This window comes from Adiantum capillus-veneris, chromosome 28 (genome assembly GCF_014529385.1).
Source record: "Adiantum capillus-veneris isolate H3 chromosome 28, ASM1452938v2, whole genome shotgun sequence".
NCBI classification, from domain to species: domain Eukaryota; kingdom Viridiplantae; phylum Streptophyta; class Polypodiopsida; order Polypodiales; family Pteridaceae; genus Adiantum; species Adiantum capillus-veneris.
This window is the reverse complement of record NC_140958.1, coordinates 132,271,462-132,295,355: the sequence shown is the minus strand read 5'-3', so window position 1 is coordinate 132,295,355 and position 23,894 is coordinate 132,271,462. Positions and strand designations below refer to the sequence as shown.

General features: G+C 45.1%; 1 protein-coding gene across 1 annotated transcript in view; it reads left to right on the top strand.

The window, feature by feature from the left end:
• The first annotated feature begins 2,970 nt into the window (after positions 1–2,970).
• LOC147421331 (polyadenylate-binding protein-interacting protein 11-like) overlaps positions 2,971–23,894 on the top strand; it is a 31,733-nt gene continuing 10,809 nt past the window's right edge. Inside the window, exons 1-8 of the mRNA XM_086504046.1 lie at positions 2,971–3,544; positions 3,772–3,885; positions 4,254–4,298; positions 4,410–4,482; positions 4,578–4,690; positions 4,796–4,855; positions 4,928–4,975; positions 5,072–5,140. Of these exons, the coding sequence (XP_086360172.1) occupies positions 3,152–3,544; positions 3,772–3,885; positions 4,254–4,298; positions 4,410–4,482; positions 4,578–4,690; positions 4,796–4,855; positions 4,928–4,975; positions 5,072–5,140 (915 nt within the window). The 5' untranslated portion in view covers positions 2,971–3,151. The remainder of the gene's footprint in view (positions 3,545–3,771; positions 3,886–4,253; positions 4,299–4,409; positions 4,483–4,577; positions 4,691–4,795; positions 4,856–4,927; positions 4,976–5,071; positions 5,141–23,894) is intronic.

Sequence of the window (23,894 nt, the reverse complement as noted above, 5' to 3'; positions counted from 1 at the left end):
TGCTCCCCATCACTTGCCCCTCCGTGACTGCTACCTTGGGAGCACTCGGCTGCTCGGCTGGCATGATTGTTGTCATAGGAGCCTTTGCTTTCAGGGCTCGACTTTGTTCTAGCCTTCGTAGGTTCTCAATTTCCCTCTCCCTTGTTGCTTGCATATAGCGTTCGATCTCTTGTACTTCGGCAAGACTCCTACCATCGGGTAGAAAACCCTCAGAGGGAGATAGTCCTAAAGGATCATGAGGTGCAGTGGATGGAACATTCACATGCACACTCTCAAGAAGCATAGGGTCTATTTTAGGCATGAATGACGAATTTACTTCCCCACTCCCTTCATTTATTTCATTAACCGCATATTCGGAGCGAGTAGCTCTACTAAGGGTCTCTTTTAAGCGTCTAAACACGCTGGACTCGGGCCGTGGGCCCATGGCATGCATGTCTTGACTTCAACTATCAGGGTTTGGTGTAGGATACCCTTCCATGACTTCGTAGTCAGAGGAAGAATCACTAGACGCGATATGAGGATCTTGGGTCGCGCTACCTTAAGTCCCGGCCGAAGGTCAAGAACCTAGGGTGGAGGAATAATGGGTGCCCGCGTAAATGGAGGCACTACCAATATGCTCGTGCTCTAACACTCGTCCAGAGCGTAGGTTCATATGACTTGGATCCCTAGAAGTGTCAGTGAGTGCCAGTGAAGGCTGCTCACCTAGTATTTTTGGGTGTTTTGCAACCCAAGTCTTTTCTTAATTTTTTTTTGATTTTTTGGTCCTTTTTTTCTGACCCAGCTATAGAATAGAACGTATGATAGCTCAAAACGAGCGTTTCGGTCAGAGGGACGTGCCGTGCTTTACAGCCCTCCGTTTGGTCACTTTATGCCCTCGAAATCCCTAAAACCGTCAATTTCTAGTAGGGAACTAGGCCCAAATTAGAAAGTCTAAGGGTGCAAGTGGGAAGAGAAGAGAGGAGAGTGGATAACTTGCCCCACATGCTCTCATTCCCTCTTGAGGGGGTAGGGTATATATATAAAAGTGAGTCTAATACATATCATAGGACTAAGGCTTGGGCTTGGGCTCCGGGAAATGATCCCGATCAAAATTTTAGTGTAGCCCCCTAGTCACTCACGCTTAAATATTTTCGTTTTTTAAAAAATAATAAATGATCCCGATCCTAATCAAAATTTTAGTGTAGCCCCCCAATCACTCACGCTTAAATATTTTCGATTTTTTTTTAATAAATATTTTTTGATTTTTTGATTTGATTTTATTTATTTATTTATTTTTTTAGTCGCCGCGGCCGCGCCGCGCACGCACGCACACACACTTAAACTACGCCTAACTTATCTACTTACAGCTAATAGAGATACTGCCACACACACTCTAACACTGTTTACACAGTACTATAGTAGCTAACAGATCTATAAAACTAACCTTACAGAACTAACATTGAACCTTACAGAACTAACATTCCATAGCTAATACCTTAATTCTAACAGTACATTGCAAAAAAATTGTAACTCCTTCTTTACAGAAAACAAAAAAGACAGTACAGTGTAACAAAAATCTTCTCCACACAACCACACCTTCCTTCTTCACAAATCCTTCAATTGAAATTGTATCACAAGAAAGCGTAAAGTGCTTAACCGAGCTTAGTGTAGGGCATTTCCCCGGCAATGGCGTCAAAAATGTGCGCTCCTTGCCGCACTGTCGAAGCAAGGGACTTGCTGATACACCGTGTGCGAGCCACAAATGGCTCTAAGCACACAACAAGCCTAAACTAGCAAGCTCAAGAGAGCAAAGGGTGTGTCACTCACCGCTCTACGCTCGCCTTCGTGGTGGATTCCTCGCCGCGATGAAGAAGAAGCTGCAGTCGTGCCGCGCTCAACCGCTTCGCCGCCGTCGTGCCTTCGTAATGCTCGATCGCACACACACTCTCCCTCTCTCTCTCTCTCTCACATACACACACACACACAAGGAGGTGAAGAAGAAGAAGATGGAGATGGAGATGGAGCAAGAACACTCTTCTATTGCACAAATGAGAGAATGAGTGAATTTTAGGTTTAGTTGGCTTTTATATGAGCTCACCCCATTCACACTTGGGCGCCCATGCTTAGCCAACTAATCCCTTGAATTTCCCAGTTAGAGTGCGCCTCTCATCGGCGATCACTCTTACCCTTTTCCTATTGGTCCGACAAGCCCGATACCTGACTCTACCAAATACATAATACATGTCCGTCGTAAGTGATGGGGTGTCCGTGAGCCGTGAGGGTTAACACCCAGCTAGGTGCTCTCTCACCAGAGAGAGGAGCAATACTGCCAGGTATTTAGCGCCTCTCTCTGGTGAGAGAGCACCCAGCTGTGAAGGAGTAGTACCGCCAAGTATTTAGCACCTCTCTCTGGTGAGAGAGCACCTAGCTGGGAAGGAGCAGTACCGCTAAGAATTTAGTGCCTCTCTCTGGTGAGAGAGCACCTAGCTGGGAAGGAGCAGTACCGCCAGGTATTTAGCGCCTCTCTCTCTCTCTCTCCCCAAAGCGCACTCCCCACTCCCCCACTCGGCTGACTGTTGGGCTTCAACTGTTGCGACGCCTAACTCTACCTCGCTTCCCAACTCCTGCCACGTGGACGCCTGAAATGGATGTTTGAAAAGGCTCTTCATGTAACCTGATCGTGGCTGTTGGCGGCTCAACACCTATCTCTCGAGCTCCTGCCATGTGGATGCCTGAAAAGGCTCACGCTAAAGCCCAGAGAGAGAGAGAGAGAGAGAGAGAGAGAGAGATAAGAGCCTACCCGTCCCTTTGCCTCCCATCGAGTGCACGTCCTGTTTGATCGCATTCCAACTTCCGGCTTCACGTCCTGCTTTTCTCTCTATGTGCAGCCACGTGGCTTGCCTGAATATAGGTTGGAGTAATGCAAATAGAAATAATATAATATAGATTTTAGGATTTCAAGGACCGGACAATGTTTGTCCGGACTCTAGCTCTGACCACGTTCGGACAGGATGGAGGACGCAGAGAGAGAGAGAGAGAGGAGGAGAGAAACGGCAGTTGCCCCCTTGCCATGTCCGTAGCCCGCGCCGCTGCTCCTAGGCCTAGCCAGCTTCATTTCTTCATGCTCTGCTCCCATTTTTGCTAGTCCTTCTTCTGCTCGACCTCCTGCTTGATGGCCATGGTGGAGAGCTACGAGAGGCGGAGCTTCTCGCTCGATAAAGCCGCGGATTTCGATGATCAACATCTCCATCGTCTCCACGAGCAACATCATCTTAACTCACAGCTCCAACAGCAGTCAAATGGTTTTCTTCTTCATTCTCACCCTCACCAGCATATTATGCTTCACCGTCTTCAGAAAAGGCAAGAGCAGCTTCTTTCCCCGCCTACCCTTGCCAGCGATGGCGACGCAGATCAGAAACAGAAGCAGAAGCAGCAACTTAGCCGGGACATGCATGAGCTTGAAGATCTTCTATCTAAGCTTAACCCCCTTGCTCAAGAGTTCATCCCCCCTGCGTCTGCGGAGTCAGATAGCAATGATCACAATGACAAAGCTAAAAACCGCAAGGTACCCATTTGTGCTTATAACCTTCTCTTCACCCTAGACGTGCACAATGCGGAAGAAAGAGAGGCAACCGGAAGAAAGAGAGGCAACCGTTGATCTTGGCAGTGTAGATAGGGGTAGCAGATAAGAGGAGAAAACTGCTCTTACAGTTGCGCAATTGTGTATTTTCAGTGCATACCTAGTAAAAATATCTGAAGCTCCTTACTTAAGTTTGCATCCGCGTTCTGCAGCACAAGAACAGTGGTACGGTCCCTGGAAAGAGGCGCATCAATTCTAGAGCCAGCAAAGCCCAGCAAGATGACAGTATAAGGAGGACTGTATATGTATCCGATATTGACCAGCAGGTTAGCTCTTTGAAGGCTTGTTACCTTTTATGTGCTCCTCCCTTGCTTTTCTTTTTGCTTTTCTGCAATCTCTTCTGAGGATTCTCATTCGGAAGAATGATCATGGACTTTTATAGAAAGAAGCGCACAGTCATTATTCATAGAGTATCATGCACTTTGTGGTCATCTGTGACAACATGTCACAGATACATGCTCAGTTGGAAAGGGCTTGTCTTTACGATTCATGTGTCAGCATCAGAGACTTGCTCCATCTTGTGCAAAATAGCGCGTCCCAGAGCTGTGCATGTTGTGGGTGTATTTGGTGACAAAAAAGCGTTATCTGGGAAGTCAACAGGGGAACTAACTTGTTGATACATGGTTCGTTGTAGGTTACTGAGGAGCAATTGGCGGCCCTTTTTATTTCTTGTGGTCAGGTTTGTTTTGACGTGTCCTTGGGGAGCTTGTGCAGAGCTCTTGTCATTCAGTTTTCTGAGTAGAGTGTAATGGGTATTGTGTTGATGAATGATATTTTTCATGCATATTAGGTTGTGGATTGTCGTGTCTGTGGAGATCCAAACTCTGTACTCAGATTTGCTTTTGTAGAATTCACAGATGAAGGTAATAATTTTTTTTGCATATTATTGCTGGATGTGGCAATCTTTTAGTTAGCCTAAAAACATTGGTTTCTTATGTCTTCACAATCCATGTTATAGAGGGGGCTCGGGCAGCATTAAGTCTCGCAGGAACCATGCTAGGCTATTACCCTGTCAGAGTCTTACCTTCAAAGACGGCCATTGTTCCAGTGAACCCAAATTTTCTTCCTCAGGTAAGTCAGGAAGGAGCATTATAGATCACTTAACTTAAAGGTTGGGCCTTTGGATAATAAGTAGGATTATTCGTTTTTCTCATTGACTGTGCTTTTTAATGATAGTCTGAAGATGAACTGGAAATGTGCGCAAGGACGGTCTATTGTGCGAATATTGACAAAAAGGTAAAGCATTGTGTGATTTTAAGCATTGTGTGATATCTACGACCTGTCATCTTATACCCTCATTGAATGCAGGTGTCTCAGACTGGAGTCAGAGCTTTCTTTGAGACATTATGTGGTCAGGTAATTTGATCTTAATTCTTCAAAGCAAGAGCCACATTTGATGGAAATATCCTTCCCATTAGTTTACTTACGTTCTTAATGTCTCAATTGTTTAAGGTGGCCAGAATAAGATTGTTGGGGGACTACCATCATGCTACCCGAATAGCTTTTGTTGAGTTTGTGATGGTGAGTGAACCAAAGGTCTTAATTTGCTAAACAAATAAATATTTGTTAAGAAAGTTCTGTTTTCTTCTCCTTGTAGACTAGAATTTTCCTTGTCATGGTTTGGATGAGCTTACCTTACCACCGGCACCACATAGATGACACACAAAGTATAAATCAATCGCCAAAATCTGGTTGAAAGTTCTTTTTTCTTTAAATTTTGCAAATTTTCACAAATTGCATTAGCAATCAGCTCTTGAGTTTTCAGTAAAGATTGAGAGGAGCTAGGGGCCTAACAGATTCTTACTATGCATTACCTTCACCAAATTGCAAGAAGGTAGAATTTTATATCAATCCTTTCCATTGACTTTACCTTAATTTTGTGGAGCGTGTTGTTATAAAGAGTCGCAACGGAACTTCTGCTAGAGTTTTGGAGTTCATCTCCTTCCTTGTCTCGATCTAGTGAGCGGGGGGGTCTTTGTGCCTGTGCTTGGCCTCTTGAGGCTTTTCCAAATTCTAGGCATGTTGGGTGATTTTCTAGATTTTGGCCAGGTCGGCCACTTGATGGCTTTTATGCAGGGCGCCCTTTTATGCCATATTTTGTCATTTATTCCCCGTGCTAGGGTCGTGAGGTTTTTTGGATGTGGGTTGGGCATGTCAACAAGTCTTCTAAATAGAGGGAGGGAGGGGGCGGCCCCATTGTGTTAGTAGAGTTTGCCCCTTAAGGGCTTGTCCACTCTTTGTGCTACATGCACATGTTTCTATGTGCCACATGGACATGCTACTACTATGGCTTCGGAGCCAAGGTTTGTCTTAGAGCCTAAGGGATGTAGTTCCTGTAACTTTGTGAACGAGTTCGCAGATTCTACATGTCCAATCAAGTATATTAGATAGGCATTTCCAATTTCTGAACCCTCTTGCACAAATGGTTTGTACGCTCGCTTTGGTGGATGTTATTACACTTCGGTGGGCATTTGGCATTACGAGCATATAGATTTAGGCTAGGGGAACGTGTGAATTCAATTCCCATGTCAAATGCAACATTGGTTGGTGAGCTACGTCCAACATAACATGATGCCACGTACTTTCACACTGCATATTTTAGGGCAACCACCATTGGCTGCATATTCAACCTTGCTTAGACCTCCAACTTTGCTATGTTTCTGCAGCTATCTTTCAGCCCTTGAATCCTCTCACATTGGTGTCCACATCAGCCCCAGGTTTATGCTTTGGTGGCCATCCACAACCAATATCATGAAGGTGCATCATATTAGCCTGGAGATGCTTTTGTAACAGACTTGGACACTCCAAGTCAAGAATCAATCACGACAGCACCAAATAACCACTTCAAAACAGTTCACAGTTCACAATAGCCCGGCAGAGTTCCGTGCCTAGAGATATTGGCCCCAACGACTGGCGCCCATTTCGGTATTTCTTTATGTATTAATTAGTTCAAAGTACAAGAGTGGTTCGAGTCTCTCTCTCAGACTCTGCGTCCAGATGCTCTGCAGAGTGGGAGCCCAAACCACTTATTTAATGTTTACAAGGGATGCCAAAAGCGGAGCCCGAAAAGCTTCAGATCAAAAGCAAAGTCTCTCTCTCTCTCTCTCTCTCTCTCTCTCTCTCTCTCTCTCTCACAAGCTCTCTTGAGCTTTTGTCAATAAAGCAACACTATTCTCTCTCTCTATCTCCAATTGCGTAGAGAAAAAAAGCCAAAAACAGCCACGCAAATTCAGCGCTTTTTTCGGGCCTTGCCATACGATGCCACGTCAGCCTTCCTCCGTAAATTCCGGGATTTCAGCCTGCTGCCCTAGGGTTAGGGTTAGGGTTTTTGGCAGTTTTTAGGGTTAGGGTTACGGTTTCTGGCAGATTTTAGGGTTTGCAGGTTTTAGGGTTTTCAGCAGCAGTTAGGGTTTCGGCTCTCGGGCAAACACGTCATCACTTTGTGACATACCCCCCTCTTGAAAGCATTGTAATCGCCCTCGATTACGCCTGCAAAACAAACAGAGGCCATAAACTGTCTTAGCAAACATTGGCTGTTAGTACCTACGTACTAGGAACACACATCTAGCACATGTACCAATCGACAGTCACATCACACGACATCACAGGACATCACTAGACATCACAGAACATCACATGACATTCAACATTCATTCGGATCTTAGACCATGATTTATCGGCAATGTAGCTAGCAATCGCATCTAGATCGAATCGGGACCTCATCGATATCCGGTTGACTAATCCCTATTGCAACCATGTCTCTTCGAGTTTAATTAGATCATAATGTTGCAATCATTTCGTCTATCACTTCCTGCACTTAAAAGAAGTTAAGAACAAATCAGTATCATAATCAGGAATTCCATTTCATAAAGTCATACAACAGAATACTATCAGCTTTCAGTAACCCTGAAGCTCAAAGAGACATTAGTGACTCTAGTATCAAAATCAAGTCATCTGTTGACAAAGGAGCGGAGTAACTCCCCTCTTCAGCATCCCACTGCACCAGATCTCCGGCCAAGCTGAATTCTGAGTTCCATTTGGAGTAGACTATGCTAAACCAAAAGCCTCGAGGTAAAGTTTCACAATCTGAGGAGTATCTGCTAGGTCCTCCTCCTCCATCCACTTCGCATCCAATGCAGGATAGTTCTTGAACTTAACCAAGAATCGCCTTCGGACTTGTCACGTGACACATCCAACCCTATGTGTTCGTGGACAAGCTACAACATGATCAGTGTGAGGATTCTAGGTATTAATCCTTTACTAAGTACTTAAACTCATGATTAAGACTTAAGAAACTTGAACTGTACTCGAGACAAGACTTAGAAGACTTTGTGTTTGATTGATTGAATGTGTGATACAAGGGCTTCTTATATAGGAGACGAAGAGACATAAATGAAAAGACACGTCTCTTGGTGAAGAGACACGACTTTAGACGTAAAGACACATCCTTTCGGCGAAGAGTTGCAACCATTGGGTGAAGAGTCGCACCCGTAGAGCAAAGGGGTGTGACCAATCGTCAAAGGAGTGTGCCTTTTGGCGAAGAGACGTCCTTTGGGCGAAGGGGTGTGACCATCCAAGCGCAGGGGTCCTCCTTGGCATGGCACTTCGCGTATCTGCAACTAGGAAGAGATGTAATACTACAACATAGTCACAATCGTGACAATCAGGGTTCAGTCAGTCCAGTCAGTCTAGATTAGGAGTCATCTGGCACTTTTATGAGTCTATTCGTAGACCGTGCATGCCCAGTCACTTAGCATAGATGCATATCCTCTGGTTGCACACAGTATGATCATCAGTATTCCCTTCAGAATCCATCAGATTCAGTCAGGGCAATTTTCCAGTGCATTTAGCCTATTTTCCCTCTTTTGGTATTTTTCACTTATTCTTTTTAAGTGACTTCCCAACAAAAGTAGGTAGGGCAATTTTGCTAAGAAAATATATAAGCAAACCCAAGTTAGCACTCAATGGCAGAAGAGGCAGCAGGAGCACAAGCTTAACAGGCATCTTCTGCGAGCCTTGGCGACCTCCCTCCCCAAGCCTAGCGTTTTCAGATTCCCTTCATCGCCAGACACTTTTCACCCCTAGCGTTTTCCAGATTGGCTTCATCGCCACAAATACAATCAACCCTAGCGTTTTCACAATCGCTAGCACTTCCACAGCCTGGCGTTTTCAGCCTCCCCATCATCGCCAACTTTTTCTCAGCCCTAGCGTTTTGCTAGCGTTAGCAGTCAAATCAGCGTTTTTGGTTTTCAGCCCTTACCGCATCAGATGGTCAGGGTTTTCAGCCCTATTGGACAACAACAGATTCAGCCCTAGTTGGTTGCAGAAGACCCCAAATTTCAGCCCATAAAAACGCAGCCAAAGCAGTCATTTAGCCACTGAAACAGTCCCGAAATTCAGCAGATAGAAGACAACAGATTTCAGCCCTAAAGTCGTCGTCATCGGCATAGTCCCAAGTTGCATCAGTCCATTGCATCCGCATTGTACCACTTTGTGCAATCAAGAGTAGACCACTCTCGCCGACGAGAGTGGGGCCTTCGGAGGAGGGTTTTACAACGTCTGTGGTGTCGTATCTCTCTTCTCTCTCTATCTCTCAGTCTCATACACTTGCACGCACATTGTCCATTCACTTTGTCGTGACCATAGCATTTTCCACTAAGAACGGAAGGCTCTCCCTTCCGTAAGAACAAAAGGAACCTTGAGCACAGTTCGGAGCACTCATCTTGAGCAAAGCGCAAACATTCATTCCGCTGCACCTAACATTGGTATCAGAGCTTTGGCAGTGTTCTGTATCACTCAAGGAAAGAACCAGAAGAATCACAAGATTTCTTTTGCTTGTTGTGGTCGCACGAACCCAAGTTCGCTTGGGCGTGTCGATTCCTAATCATGTTTGTTGAAGAGTGACAGGAATCCCAAGAAAGAAGGGCTTGTCCAGCCTCCCCTTGTGTCTCTTTTCACTCATTGAGAGCGGACCGTGCACTTAGCGGCCGGCCAATCGACGTGAGGTGGGAAAAAGCAACCTTGGTGCGAGCGCAAGGCCGCCAAGGGGTGCGTCCGCAGAAAGGAGTAGAACTTGGGTGAAGAGAAGATCCTTCTCAAACACAGATTGCAAGCGAAAGACAACCTTAAGGAAACCTCAAGAACCTCAAGAATCTCAAGACCTCAAGAACCGAAGAACCCAAGTTCCTCATGAACTTAAGAACCCACAAGAACCCACGATTGCAGAATGGTCATCATTGGGAGCAGAATGGATACTTCGCTTGGAGGTGATGAGCATGAGAGAGGCGAAGAAGAATTTTCCCCACCAGGAGGTTTTTCCGACCCTTCCCCATCTACGACAACGATTGCACTAACTCCAATGGAGGAGTTGGAGCTGATGTTTATGGAACAGAATTTACAACGCAAAGCAAGAAATGCCGCAAGAATGGTAGCCATAGCGCGTGAGCACGAACAAGCACGCTTGGAAGCCAAAGAACGACAAGCCAAATTGGATCGTGAATACAAAGAAAGAAAAGTAGAAATGGAACGCAGACACGTAGAAGACAAAGCAGAAAGAAACGCAAGACAAGAACAACGCTGTGCGCTCCTTGCCGCACTGTTGAAGCAAGGGACTTGCCAATACACCGTGTGCGAGCCACAAACGGCTCCAAGCACACAACAAGCCTAAACTAGCAAGCTCGAGAGAACAAAGGGTGTGTCACTCACCGCTCTACGCTCGCCTTCGTGGTGGATTCCTCGCCGCGATAAAGAAGAAGCTGCAGTCGTGCCGCGCTCAACCGCTTCGCCGCCGTCGTGCCTTCGTAATGCTCGATCGCATACACACTCTCCCTCTCTCTCTCTCTCACACACACACACACAAGGAGGTGAAGAAGAAGAAGATGGAGATGGAGCAAGAGCACTCTTCTATTGCACAAATGAGAGAATGAGTAAAAATTAGGTTTAGTTGGCTTTTATAGGAGCTCACCCCATTCACACTTGGGCGTCCATGCTTAACCAACTAATCCCTTGAATGTCCCAGTTAAAGTGCGCCTCTCATCGGCGATCACTCTACCTTTCCCTATTGGTTCGACAAGCCCGGTACCTGACTCTAAATAATACAACGTTTATAGATCATAGGGTGTCCGTGTGCCTTGAGGGTTAACATGCCCCCCTTCCTGATGTAGATTCCGTCCTCGGAAGCTATTGAGTTGAAGCTGGTTCGTCGAGGTGGAAGAGCATTTGAGATGAATGTCCTTAGCCTTCATTAGTCACTGCAAAATCAAACAACATTGCACAGTAATTGCATTCTCTTAAAAAGCATATGCAGTTTTAGGTAGATAAATCGATTGGTAAAAGAATTTCAAACAATTTGTTAGCAATGAACATTAAATTGCAATGTAATCAAATGCATAAACAGATGTAAAGGTAGAAAATTAAACAAGTCTGGGGTCGCTAATTTGATGGTCGAAAGGCACTAGAGATCGAATATTAATACCATGGGTAAGCTTCTTAATTTTCAGTGGTCAATTAAGTTGTTTAATCGCGAGAGCCAAGTATTCATGTTCGAGGGCTGACTAGAGGCTATATCTAGAAAACCTTGTAGTTAAGCTACCATAAAAGGAATTTCTCATGAAATCATCGCCTGACTGATTACTTTTTCTTTGACCCCCCAAGGTCTTTTCACATTGATTCAATTATGATGTGTGTGCTTATTTTGTATGCCTTGGGTTTTTTGCTTTTCAAGGAAAAGCGCCCACACTGGGAACCTCTAGGGCTCTAGTACCATAGGCAATACATGTGAGTGAAGTACCAATTCAAGCTGAGATTTCTCTTCCAGCTTAAAATTCTACATTGTGGCACTTTGATTTTTTGCTTGTTCATTTTCATCATTTTAATTTTGTAACTTTGGGGGGTCATATAACACTGTTACCCTCCCCAGGCTCATCACATTAGTAAACTCTCTTTATAATACTTAAGCTAAAGGTCACTAGGGTTAAGCCCACTAGAAAGCCCTAGTACATTTCACACAATGCTGCCTAAATCGGATTAAGAACCTAAGTAACCATTGCTTATTAGGAAGGCATTCCCCATGGTATTAAGAGAAGATTTCTAATACCTAGCTTGGTCAAACTAGCTTAGTCGGACTGCTTGATTTTTAAACCTAGACAAGTGATTATGACAAAACATTACATTGAATTAAATGTTTGATACTAAGCCAATGCGCTGAATATTATGCTACCAATCACAATCAAAGCAAACAAACATGGATGCAAAAAAGATAAGGGCAATGCTAATGGACATAAAACACCTGTTTGTGTCGATGGTCGCACTTGATTTGAAGTGTGAACGAGAGAAAGGTTCCATGAAGGTCCAAATCCTATCAATAGCAACACGCTCCTGTACACACTATGAAACACAAACAATACCTCTAGGAGGCACATCAGTGGGAAAAGAGAACTTTGCTAATCACTCAACTCTAAAACAGTCATGACATAGGTTTCTGTTTCACTGTACCAGATGTGACATGTGTAGGTCTGAGTCAATGTTTTGACTTTTAATGTGCATACTCGTTTGCTAATTGCTCTTGCTCTTTTTTTTTTTTTTTTTGTGAGTATAAAGCTTTATATGTACATTCCCTAAGATTGGAATTGAGAGGTCAGGGAGAAAGGTTGAGAGGGAAACTAGTGAATAATGACTGTCAGCAAACACTCCCCCCTTCCTTGGGTAGATCATACCGTTTGAAATGAGCTTGTCACCCTTTGAAACCAATTGTTCCAGTTGGTAATGGGTGAGGATTTTTGCCAGTAGTTTTCTATTACCCTAGGTGCCTCGTCAAGTTGCAAGGGTGGTAAGGTACTCTCCCAGGATCGAACTTGAAGTGGTTCATCAGGTGATTCTTGAACACTGGGAGGTGTGGATTCTTTTGTAGCTTCATGGAGGTCCACTACTATAGATGGAGACTGTGTAGAAGCTTTTACCTCTATGGATGTATTACATGATGAGCTAGAATCTTCATGGGACTCCCCCCTTCCTGAGCTAGGTGGAACAAATCGTTCTTTCTTTGGTACCCAAACTAGCTCGGGAGCGGGTGTGTAGCATTCTGTGATTTTTTTCTTTCCACGATCATTGATTCGTTTTGGAGCTACGGGATTGGGCTCACTTGGGTCAGGTGATAGGTAAGAGCACAATCTACGTTTTGGCACCCAGATTTGATCATTTCCTTGATAGTAGCCTTGGGCTTCCAATAGTCGTTTAGGGATCCATCGCAACATTTTCTTACTTTTCTTGGAGCGAGTGGTACGTTTCTTACAAGGCTTCTGTTTTTTAGCACTAGCTATGGTCACTAAAGAAGCTTTAGGGACCCACTTGTATGTTTTCTTCGTTACATTAGGATGAGTCTTGTCGGAAGCGATATGCATTGCTTGTAGCATATTTAAGGGTATAGGCATTTCATCCCCCTCAGGTGTTACCCAGGTCGTCCCCCTATTTCCCCAAGTGTCTATGGTTGATGCTAGGTGGACCCAATCCACATTGTCTGATTCCGTCATACCCGGTAACACATCCATATAAGGAGAATCTTGGCCAATGTCTGTATCCTTCTTACAAGTGTAACAATATTGTAGTGGGGCCGAGTGAACTGTGGTGTCAGAGCGATGATCAATAATGGTTTTACTCCCTAAGGGGTGTACCTTACCAGTCACCAAATCCACTCTAAGGACAGAGTCTTGGAATTGCAAATAGACATGATTTTTAGACCAATCATGAACCATTTGTGCTTCCCTCATGAATGGTCGTCCTAAAATCATTTCATATGACATAAGGTGTTTAGAGAAATCCATTACAATGAACGTATGTCGTACCTTGTGTCCTAGAACTTTGATCTTAAGATCCTTGAGCATCCCCATAGGTTTGGCTATGGTACCATTTGCCATCTTTACCACAATGTTAGTAACACTGAGGCGGGGTTTTCCCATGGATTCCCAACAATCTTTTGTAACGATGCTAACTCCCGCACCACCATCAAGAATTCCCTTTATAGTTAATCCCTTGGTAGTGATGGGTAGGGTCGCATTAGACTCGTCGCCTTCAAAATACTGCCCTAATTCGTTAATGGGTACCTCGATCACAGACTCGTGTCCATCTAAGTCAAGTGATTGCACATGATTTTCCTCATCAATCATAATCGAGTCAGGCCTATTTGGTTGCGCAAACTGCGGTAATCCCGTTCGTAGCTCTCCGTTAAGGAATGCTCGAAGTGCAAGGAATAACTCAGGATCTCCATACAGCTTTGCTATGATCGTGGTTCGGACCTCAGAAGACATGAAGTCCACTAGTTTGGCAACATTCATTGGCGTTTTGCAGGGTGTAGGTCCTTGACTAGGAACTGGTGAGGATGGAATCTCATATTCCTCAATGGGATCAGGTATTCCTTCGTTAAACATCCTTTCCAACAAGAAGGGTGTATGCTCACTTTCTGATGTCCCGTCCTCACTCCCTTCTTGGATGATACTAGATATGGCTAACGGTCTATGGTTCATGTGGGGTGGATGAACTTGCGTGGGAAACACTGTGTCATGAATTTTGACCTGCATGGGTTCTGGTTCTAGTTTCCTTTGAGTCTCCTCCACTAAACCTCTTAGATGTTTCACCTGCTCAATCTCGTCTACTGGGTTTGGGTACGTCCCAATCTTCTTTTTACGATTCTTCCCTTTTTGCCCCTGCGGTTTATCTTGGGGGTCTTGGATTGGATTTGGAAACACTTGTGGTGTTTTCAGAGGCTCTTTATGGTTTTCTCTTATTCGGTTTTCATTTGGTTCCATGTTACGGTTTTCTTTGTCGGTCTTTCCCTTTGTGGTATTGGTTCTAGTCTCCATTGTCTCGATTGAATCTGAATCATCCTCGAGGTCATTCATATACACGGGGTCATCTCCTGTTCCTATGTTTGTTTTGGAACTTGGCTTTGAATTTTCCGTATTCTGCGACTTCTTCCTTCGTGTCTTCTTTTTCTTTGCTTGGATAACTGACGCGGTATCTCTCTCTTCGAGGATATGTCCTGGCCCTTGAAGCATGGACCGTGTAATCGCATAAGCGGGTGCGACGGGTGGTATTGGCGATGTCACACTAGCAATTTCGACCAAATTTAGGGGTGTGATTTTAGGCGCATTTGGGTTATAGGGGCATTGGGCAATCAAGTGATCTATGCCACAACGATTACATGTGAGTATTGGCATTGCAGACGTGCTCCCTTGATTCATTTGCATCTGTGCAGCATTCTTTTGCAGCCTAATAGGGCACTCCGCTACTCGATGTGGTCCACCACACTCGTAGCATTGAAGAGGTGGCCTCCTAGCCTGGGTGTTGATATTTTGACCTCTGGATGCGAGAGCAGCAGCTTGATAAACCGGCTTGACTTGCCCCCAACAATCTTCCATGTAGTATATAGGACACTCTTCCAATGTATCAAGTCCGTAGGCAATACTAGTGTCTATTTCCTCCTCACAGCCATCTGCATAAGCATTTGATGGCTCGCAACCCACTTGGTTCATAGGGGCGACTCTTGGATGCGGGGGCTGCGGTCCTAGCACAGGAGGTGGTAGCGGTGTAGCTTGTACAACATTTTGAGATCTAGGGACCATGTGTTGCGGTAGTTGCTCAACAGGTGGAGCAGGCATCAATACAGGAGCTCGAGGTGCATCCGTCCAGGCTACAGGTGGTCTATTTGCCATCATACGTTTGATCATTAAACAATCCTTAGCTTGGTGACCATACCTACCACATGCGTTGCAAGTTCCATTAAATTTTACTCTAAACGTAGGGCACTCACTAGTGCTATGTGGACCTAAGCAAATGGAACACCATTGTTGCTCCCTTCTTGGATACATGTGACTATTTTGAGGGGGTCGATTATCCTTAAGAGACTCTTGGATTGCCTTGGTGAGGTCTGTCAAGAATGTCTCAAATACCTTTGGCTCATTGGCAATGGGCTTTGCAGTCATGGGTTCATACTCAATGGCTTGTGAGCTAGTGGATCTCGTGTCAGTAGACACCCTCATGCCTGCTATCATCAAGTTGTCCTCTAATTGGATTGCATTGGCAGTGACATCTTCCCAGGTTGTGATACCTCTAATCACTAGTCCATTATAGATTCCTTCATTCCTCAACCCTCGAATGAATCGATCAAGCAGTTGGTTATTGTTGAAGCGCTCATTTACAGGGCAACGAGAGTTTAAGTGCTTTAGACGACTAATGAAGTCCCTTACTGACTCTCCTTCCTTACGTTCGGCCTTCTGTAGCTGAGATGCTACACCCCAAAGCACACCTTCTCGTATGTACTCCTTTAGAAACAACCTTCGAAGGGTAGGGTAGATTGTTTTCTCGTCCACCCTTAGGGTTCTATACCAATCTCCAGCCTTCCCACTTAATGTCAAGCTTAAGGCATTGCACTTATGTAGTTCGTTGCGTTCCCCTAAGGAATCACATACTTGTTCAAACACTTCAATGTGTTTCCTAGCATCTTCGTCCCCATTGAATTTTTGCGTGAGTTTGGCAATTTGTACTGCCTTACTTCTAGGCTCTCTATCAGATGCATGACGCATATTTTCCGCGATAGATCGACCTATGGTTTGAGCAAACGCTGCCAAGTCACCTATGTGAGGAGGCAGGGCCGGTGGAGGTACTCTTGGAATCATATGTGGGAGAGGGACGGGTACCGGTCTTGGCATATGTGTGGATGATGCAGGATATGGAACATAACCGGGCATAGGTCCACTCGGATAAGGGCTAGGGAGCGGCACTCGAGGAGCATAAGCAAGTGGTACAATTGGAGGTGTGGGGGCCATGTGTGCATAAGGGGCTAGAGGCACATACGGTCGAGGCCCCATATTAGGTACTACGACACTAGGTAGTGGCACTGCGCTAACCGTAGATGTCATCGGTACATTCTCTGTCAGGCTTATCCCTGGAGTGAGCACTGTGTTTTCCTTAATAGAGGGTTGAGCCAAGTTAGGGAAGCTAAAGTTGTCGCTCGAGGCTCAGATTGCATAGAGACCCCAGGTGAAATGACGTAAGATGGGTCCATGGGGCTCATTAGAGGAGTCTCCATTTGTGATAGAGTAGGCTGTTGAGCCTTGCTCGTATCCAGAAATCTCATGGGGCCAGTTGAGAGTATATTTACCCCTCGGTTTTGCCTTTCTGATTGAATAATGCCATGGATAACATTACAGATCATTTTCTGTTGATCTTCGATGCTCGTGGCACTAGAGGTGGATTGTACAATCTCTATCCATCCTACATGGTAGGCGTGGCCAGAGTGTAGATCCGTCAACACCTCAGTGTGGAGGTCGTATGTCCAATGATCATTAATGAACAATCCTTCTAGAGTCGACGTGTTAATGGTTTCTTGTGAGGTAGAAGCAATGTTGCTCCCCGTGGTTTTACTTGTCACCAACGGTACTCTAGAGGGAACTTCTGAAGGAGGCAGCTCAACAGGGCCTTCTTGGTAAGAAATTGGTAGGATATCCACATGGACACTCTTTGGGGGTGTGGGGTCCACGTGCGATGTGAAAGGAGAGTCCATTTCCCCACCCCCTTCGTGTGCTTCATTTGCATCAGGTTCCGAGCGAGTAGCTCTACCTAATGTTTCCATGAAACGGCTAAACATACTAGTACTAGGCTGTGGAGCTTCGGGAGGTGCATGGCCTTCTCTCTCAGTGTTTTGGGTAGGGTATGCTTCCATGATTTCTGAGTCGGAGGAGGAATCACTAGCGGCTATTTTAGGGTCTTGGGTGGTGCTACCTTGTGTCCCCGCTGAGGGTCTAGAGCTTATCGTGGATGGGTAATGGGTGTCCGTATGAACAGAGGCACCCTCAATATGCTCGTGTTCTAGCACCCGCCCAGAGCGTAAGTGCATGTGCTTTTGATACCCTAAGGTGTCAAAAAGCTGCTCTAGGAGGCCTTGTGGCTAGTTTTTAGCGTGTTTTTTGTTTGTTTTTTTGCTAGATTTTTTAGAGCGTGTCGTGGAATGGGCCGTGTGATAGCTCGAAACGAGCGTATCGGTCAGAGGGTCGTGCCGTGCTTTACAGCCCTCCGTTTGGTCACTCTATGCCCTCGGAATCCCTAAAACTGTCAATTTCCAGTAGGGAACTAGGCCCAAACTAGAAAGTCTAAGGGTGCAAGTGGGAAGAGAAAGGAGGAGAGTGGAGGACTTGTCCCGCATGCTCTCATTCTCTCTTGAGGGAGTAGGGTATATATATAAGAGTGAGTCTAGTATATATCATAAGACTGAGGACTGAGGCCTGGGCTTGGGCTTGGGCTTGGGCTTGGGCAAATGATCCCGATCCCGATCTATCTTTTATACAAACCAACCCGTCCGTTTTAAGAGTCACGTTTTTTATTTTCGAAAAATTTAACCGCCCGCTCACTCGCGTTTTTATTTTCCGTTTTTTTTTTTCGCAGAAATGCAGAAAACGCAGAAATTGAAAAAACGCAAGAAATGCAGAAAATTGAAAACGCACAGAAATTGTAGAAATTGAAAAAACGCAAGAAATGCAGAAAATTGAAAAAGCACAAAAAATGCAGAAAATTGCAGAAATTGGAACTTGACAAAAAATTTAACACAGAAAACGCAGAAAATTGCAGAAATTGAAACTTGACAGAAAATGCAAAAACGCAAGAAATGCTAACTGTGCAGTGCAAACCAGAAAACGTAGAAAACGCAAAAAACAGAAATCTCCATCCAACTACACACTCATTCCCTCCCTTTCCTATGATAGAGATTGCACCACAAGAAAGCGTAAAGTGCTAACCGAGCTTAGTGTAGGGCATATCCCCGGCAACGACGCCAAAAATGTGCGCTCCTTGCCGCACTGTCGAAGCAAGGGACTTGCCAATACACCGTGTGCGAGCCACAAACGGCTCCAAGCACACAACAAGCCTAAACTAGCAAGCTCGAGAGAACAAAGGGTGTGTCACTCACCGCTCTACGCTCGCCTTCGTGGTGGATTCCTCGCCGCGATGAAGAAGAAGCTGCAGTCGTGCCGCGCTCAACCGCTTCGCCGCCGTCGTGCCTTCGTAATGCTCGATCGCATACACACTCTCCCTCTGTCTCTCTCTCTCACACACACACACACAAGGAGGTGAAGAAGAAGAAGATGGAGATGGAGCAAGAGCACTCTTCTATTGCACAAATGAGAGAATGAGTAAAAATTAGGTTTAGTTGGCTTTTATAGGAGCTCACCCCATTCACACTTGGGCGCCCATGCTTAACCAACTAATCCCTTGAATGTCCCAGTTAAAGTGCGCCTCTCATCGGCGATCACTCTACCTTTCCCTATTGGTCCGACAAGCCCGGTACGTGACTCTAAATAATACAACGTTTATAGATCATAGGGTGTCCGTGTGCCGTGAGGGTTAACAAACGCGACTGACACATGCTGGCACAGATGCAAGAGATTCAGGAGATGGAGACTCTCAGTCTCTTCTTCTCCAAAGCATGACACACAGGATTTGCATGATTGTGAGCAGCATGATGATTTGAATGACAATGATTTGGATGATTAAGACAAGTGTGATGATTTGCATGATCAAGATGTGATTTCTCACGAGTATGATGGTTTGCATGATCAAGATGTGATTTCTCACAAGCATGATGAGTTGCAGTGTTATACCTTATCATAGGAAAGCCATGTTGCACGATGCACATGATTCACTCACGGATGAGCATAAAAGCATGAAGATTACTCTAGAAAAGATAGAAAGTTCGCATTCAACAAATACACAATGTTTAATCATTGAAGGTCATGCCAATAGATTTTTCATGCTCATTTCTTGGCAAGACACAGTCACAACAAAATAATTAGTACGATTGTCCATCAAGCATTAGTATTCCCTTTATGGTTTACCACAATCAAAAGTCGTAGGTAGAAAAGTCAAGTTTAGATCACATTTTTGGCATGTACTCGCGAAAAGTTTGACACTTCATCACATTATTCATCTGCATTCCACCCACAATCAGTTCATCAAAAATGAAATCCATTGCAATACTTTCCCAGGGGCGGGTGGATATGGGTAAAGGCTGTAACAATCCTTGTGCTTTATGCGTGTCAAACTTGACCTTCTGGCATACCAAGTACCTGCGCACAAACTCTTCCACATCCTTCTTGAGTCTTGGCCAAAAGAAGTATCTCTCTACCTCTTTCATGGTGGTAGCAATGCCACGGTGACCCGTAAAAGGTGGACAATGGCATTCAGTCATAACCTTTTCCCTCAACGGCTGTGTAACGCAGAACATGGTTTTTCTCATCAAGTAGCCATTCCAAATGGAATATTCCGCTACTGTCTCCCCATCCCGTATCCATGTGAAAACGTCTGTAAAATCTGTATCTGTGGCATACTGGTCGACCATATCCTCGAAGCTTTTATGATGCATGAAGAGGATGAACCCGAGATCATAGATTAAGTTAAAGACATGGCGTTGGAGCAGATTATTCTGCATCGCTTTCAGTGTGGCCCAAAGAAGCAAGCATTGCAGTCCTTTTTGAAGTTCAAGTATCGCGACAATCATGCAGCAGAGTTGGCTGACGAAGATTTCTTCGCAGATAACCCGGAGTTGTTGGCGGACTATACGGAATTCATGCAGCTCGGTACCAGTACCTCACCTTGAAAAGAAGGGGATGTCACGCGCACATCTAACCCTATGTGCATGTGGACAAGCTATAACTCCTTCTAGGGTTTAGGATAGCCTAGGAAGTGTTCTGGCACCCTTGTGAGCTTGTACCAAGACGTGCATGTCCAGGCCCTTAAGATTAGTTGCATACACTCTGATTGCACATGAGCATAGCCAATGTTTGCTACGTGTAAGGCATTGGGAAGTGTTCCCATACAGTTGCATTAGTATCCAGCCTAGGTCTTTATCTGCATGCGAATCACCTCTTATTAATAATTCATCAACTTATTAATAAGTGACATTTTACCATCATTTAGAAATCGTGGATTTTTAAGTGGCATTGCCCTACCCAACTTTTACCCCATATATAAGTGACTCTAGGGGTCACTTCTTGAGCATAAGTCAATACCCGTAATACAAGTACCTGTTAGAGTTCATTTTCTTGTCCGGCGATAGCTCCGCTATCTCCCAAGAGCAGATAGGGAGTAAGGGCTGTTTTATGGCTGTGCCTGGTCGTACTTGAGGTAGACGTACCTGTATGGTGGTGCACTTCACTGTGTTGTTCACCCGGTGGGCTGGCATGAGGTGGTACCCTCATTCCTAGGGTTTCATGGGGTCAGAGTCTCGAGTCTTTTGCAATTTTGCTTACTAAATATTGTGTCCTTGGTCACTTTCAGTGAGTTTACATACTTATTAGCCTTTTTAGCCATTTATTGGGATCATGGGGTTTTTTGGCTGGTAGGGCAAACTTACAGTTTGCCTATATAGACACCCCCCCCCCCCCCCCCCCCCCCCCCCCAACCCCCACCCCATCGAACTTTTGGCATGTTGTTCAGTGCAGAGATCTAGCGTTTGGGTACTCTCTCTCTCTCTTTAGCGTTTTTGTCTTGCTAGCGTTTTGTAGATTGTGCACCTCCTCTCTCTAGCATTTTCTTGTAGCACCATCAATCTCTCCCTTCCAACGTTTTTGCTTTGCGATCTCTCTCTATCCCTAGCGCTTCCTCTCTCTAGTGGTGTTGACACCCTCTTGGTGTTGCATCGCACACGGTGAGATCTAGTGCCCGTTCGGTGGGCGGTATCCGCTAATATCCTGATGGCAAGGAGATCTATCGCGATAGATACGAGATCTATTGGCTGCCCGTCACGGAGAGGTGCTTTACTTGCGGTTGCATACGAGTTTCTCATCCAATTCACCCTTTTTTGGTTCACCTTTGACATGGTATCAGAGCCACAATGTGCTTTCCAATCGGATCGTTGATTTGTGTGAGTTGGTGGTGCTGATTTTTCGTGACGAAAAGAGACGGTTTATTGTTTTTTCTTTGTTTTTCACTCTTTTGGGGTTGATTTTGGCTGTAGTGGGCAGATTTGCAGATTATTACCTTCCATCCTTGACCTAGCCTTATCACATGCCTAGATTCTCCAACACCATGGAGAAGAGTGATGATTCTAAAACATATTCAACCCATGGTGATAAAGTGAACCATGAGGATGGGATCAGCGGCGATGGCAACATCGTCATTGAAGAAGGGAGATTGATCTAAGTTCTATTCCGGCGTAGGTGATCAACCAATCAAGATATCTACTCTTGCTACCTTTCTCTCGGATTGGCAATTGAATGGAGACAACCATGCCATTTGGAAAGCCACCATGATTGCGGTCTTTGACTCTCACAAGCTTGGAGGTCTTGTCTTGAGCAACTTTCAAAATCCAAAGGACCCAAAGGGAGCGAAGTTGTGGGAGCGTGTCAATGCTCGGATGCGGTCCTTCATCATCCTCAACAGTATACCATCAATGATTGGTCATATACGGTTGATAAAATATGTGAAGTTGATTTGGGATTGGCTTTCTTCCCTTTATGATCGAGTTTCACCAATGGAGCGGATAGCTCTTGAGCCTCGAGGTGTAGTTGAGGACCTTGAATGCGGGAAGCACTGTTCCAAGTAGGATCACATCAACAAGATGCAAGAGCTTCAAGAGGAGATACTTCATATGGGAAAGCTTATCAGTTTAGAGGACATGGCCATTTAGCTTTTGGCCCAATTGTCTCCTCGGTACACTAACTTCTACTCTTCTTTGATTTCCAGTGGTTGGCTGAATACTATCACTTGAGACGAGCTAGTTCCAATGGTTTTGGACAAGGAGGAGCGGTTGAAAATGGGGAAGAAGGCACGCTTCGAAGCCTTGAGCGGTTCTTCCAACAACAACAAGAAGCAGAAGGGTAAGAAGAAAAGCAACAACACCAAAGACAAGAAGAGTGATGCCGAGCGTGACGTGTTGAAGACGGAACGGCATTGCAACAATTGTGGTGAGAAGGGACATTATTGGAGGAAGTGTCCAAAGAGAGTTGGAGAGGCTTCGACTTCCTCGGTGGTAGTGGTCCAGTCACCGGCCTTTGTCCATTTGGAGATTCTTTCCTCGATGGACTCTCCAAGGACATCGGAGGCTACAACGACTCTTGCAGGACGAGGCGGTCGTGATTGGATTCTTGCTCGGTGGTCCCTCACGACACATGACACCTTCTAAGAATCTTTTGTTCAACATGCAATGACATTGTGGTACCATCTTCATCGGCGACAAATCTGAAATTCCCATTCACAATGAGGGTTCCATGAAGCTCATTCCCGACGGCAGAGGGGGTTTGCATACCTCTTAATTACCCTTATGCTCCAAAGATGGTATTTCATCTTATGTCAGTCCACGAGGTGTGCAAGCTTGGCATGGAGGTGATCTTTACAGAGGACTCGATATCTATTCGGGAACGGCAAACTGGCAAAGAGGTTAGAGGGGGTTCGGTAGAGAACGGCCTCTATCGGATCCATGCTCTTTCTTTATCGACTCGGATACCCACAAGTGATCTTTGGCATTACAGATTTGGCCATTTGAACAATGATGCTCTTCGACTAGCTTTTCGTGAGCAAAGGCTTCAAGGCTTACTAGATGTTGGGAGTAAGCATGGGAAATTCATTACTTGCATTCGTGAGAAACAACATCGAGAATCCATCCCGAGGCTTGCTACACGGCGAGCCATTGCTGTATTGAAGTTGGGTGTATTTTCTACAGCAGATACCCACAAGTGATCTTTGGCATTACAGATTTGGCCATTTGAACATTGATGCTCTTCGACTTGCTTTTCGTGAGCAAAGGCTTCAAGGCTTCCCAGATGTTGGGAGTAAGCATGGGAAATTCATTACTTGCATTCGTGGGAAACAACATCGAGAATCCATCCCGAGGCTTGCTACATGGCGAGCCATTGCTGTATTGGAGTTGGGTGTATTTTCTACAGCACAAGCACGAGGCATTTGGCCTCTTCAAGAAGTGGCGTACTGTTGTGGAGAAGGAAAGCAATCAAGTGTTGAAGACTTTTCGATCGGACAAAGGTGGGGAGTTTACTTCCGATGCTTTTATTCAGTTTTGTTCAGACCATGGTATCAAGCAAGAGCTTGTGAATACCAATTCACCTTCAGAGAATGAAGTTGTGTAGCGGAAGAATAGGACAATATTAGAAATGGCATGGACCATTCTTGAGCATCAAGATTTACCTAAGTCCTTATGGGCTGAGGTAGTTGCGATGGCTATCCGTCTTTCTGCATATCCAACTTCCACTTTGGTTGTGAAAGTGCTTCCTCAACTCTA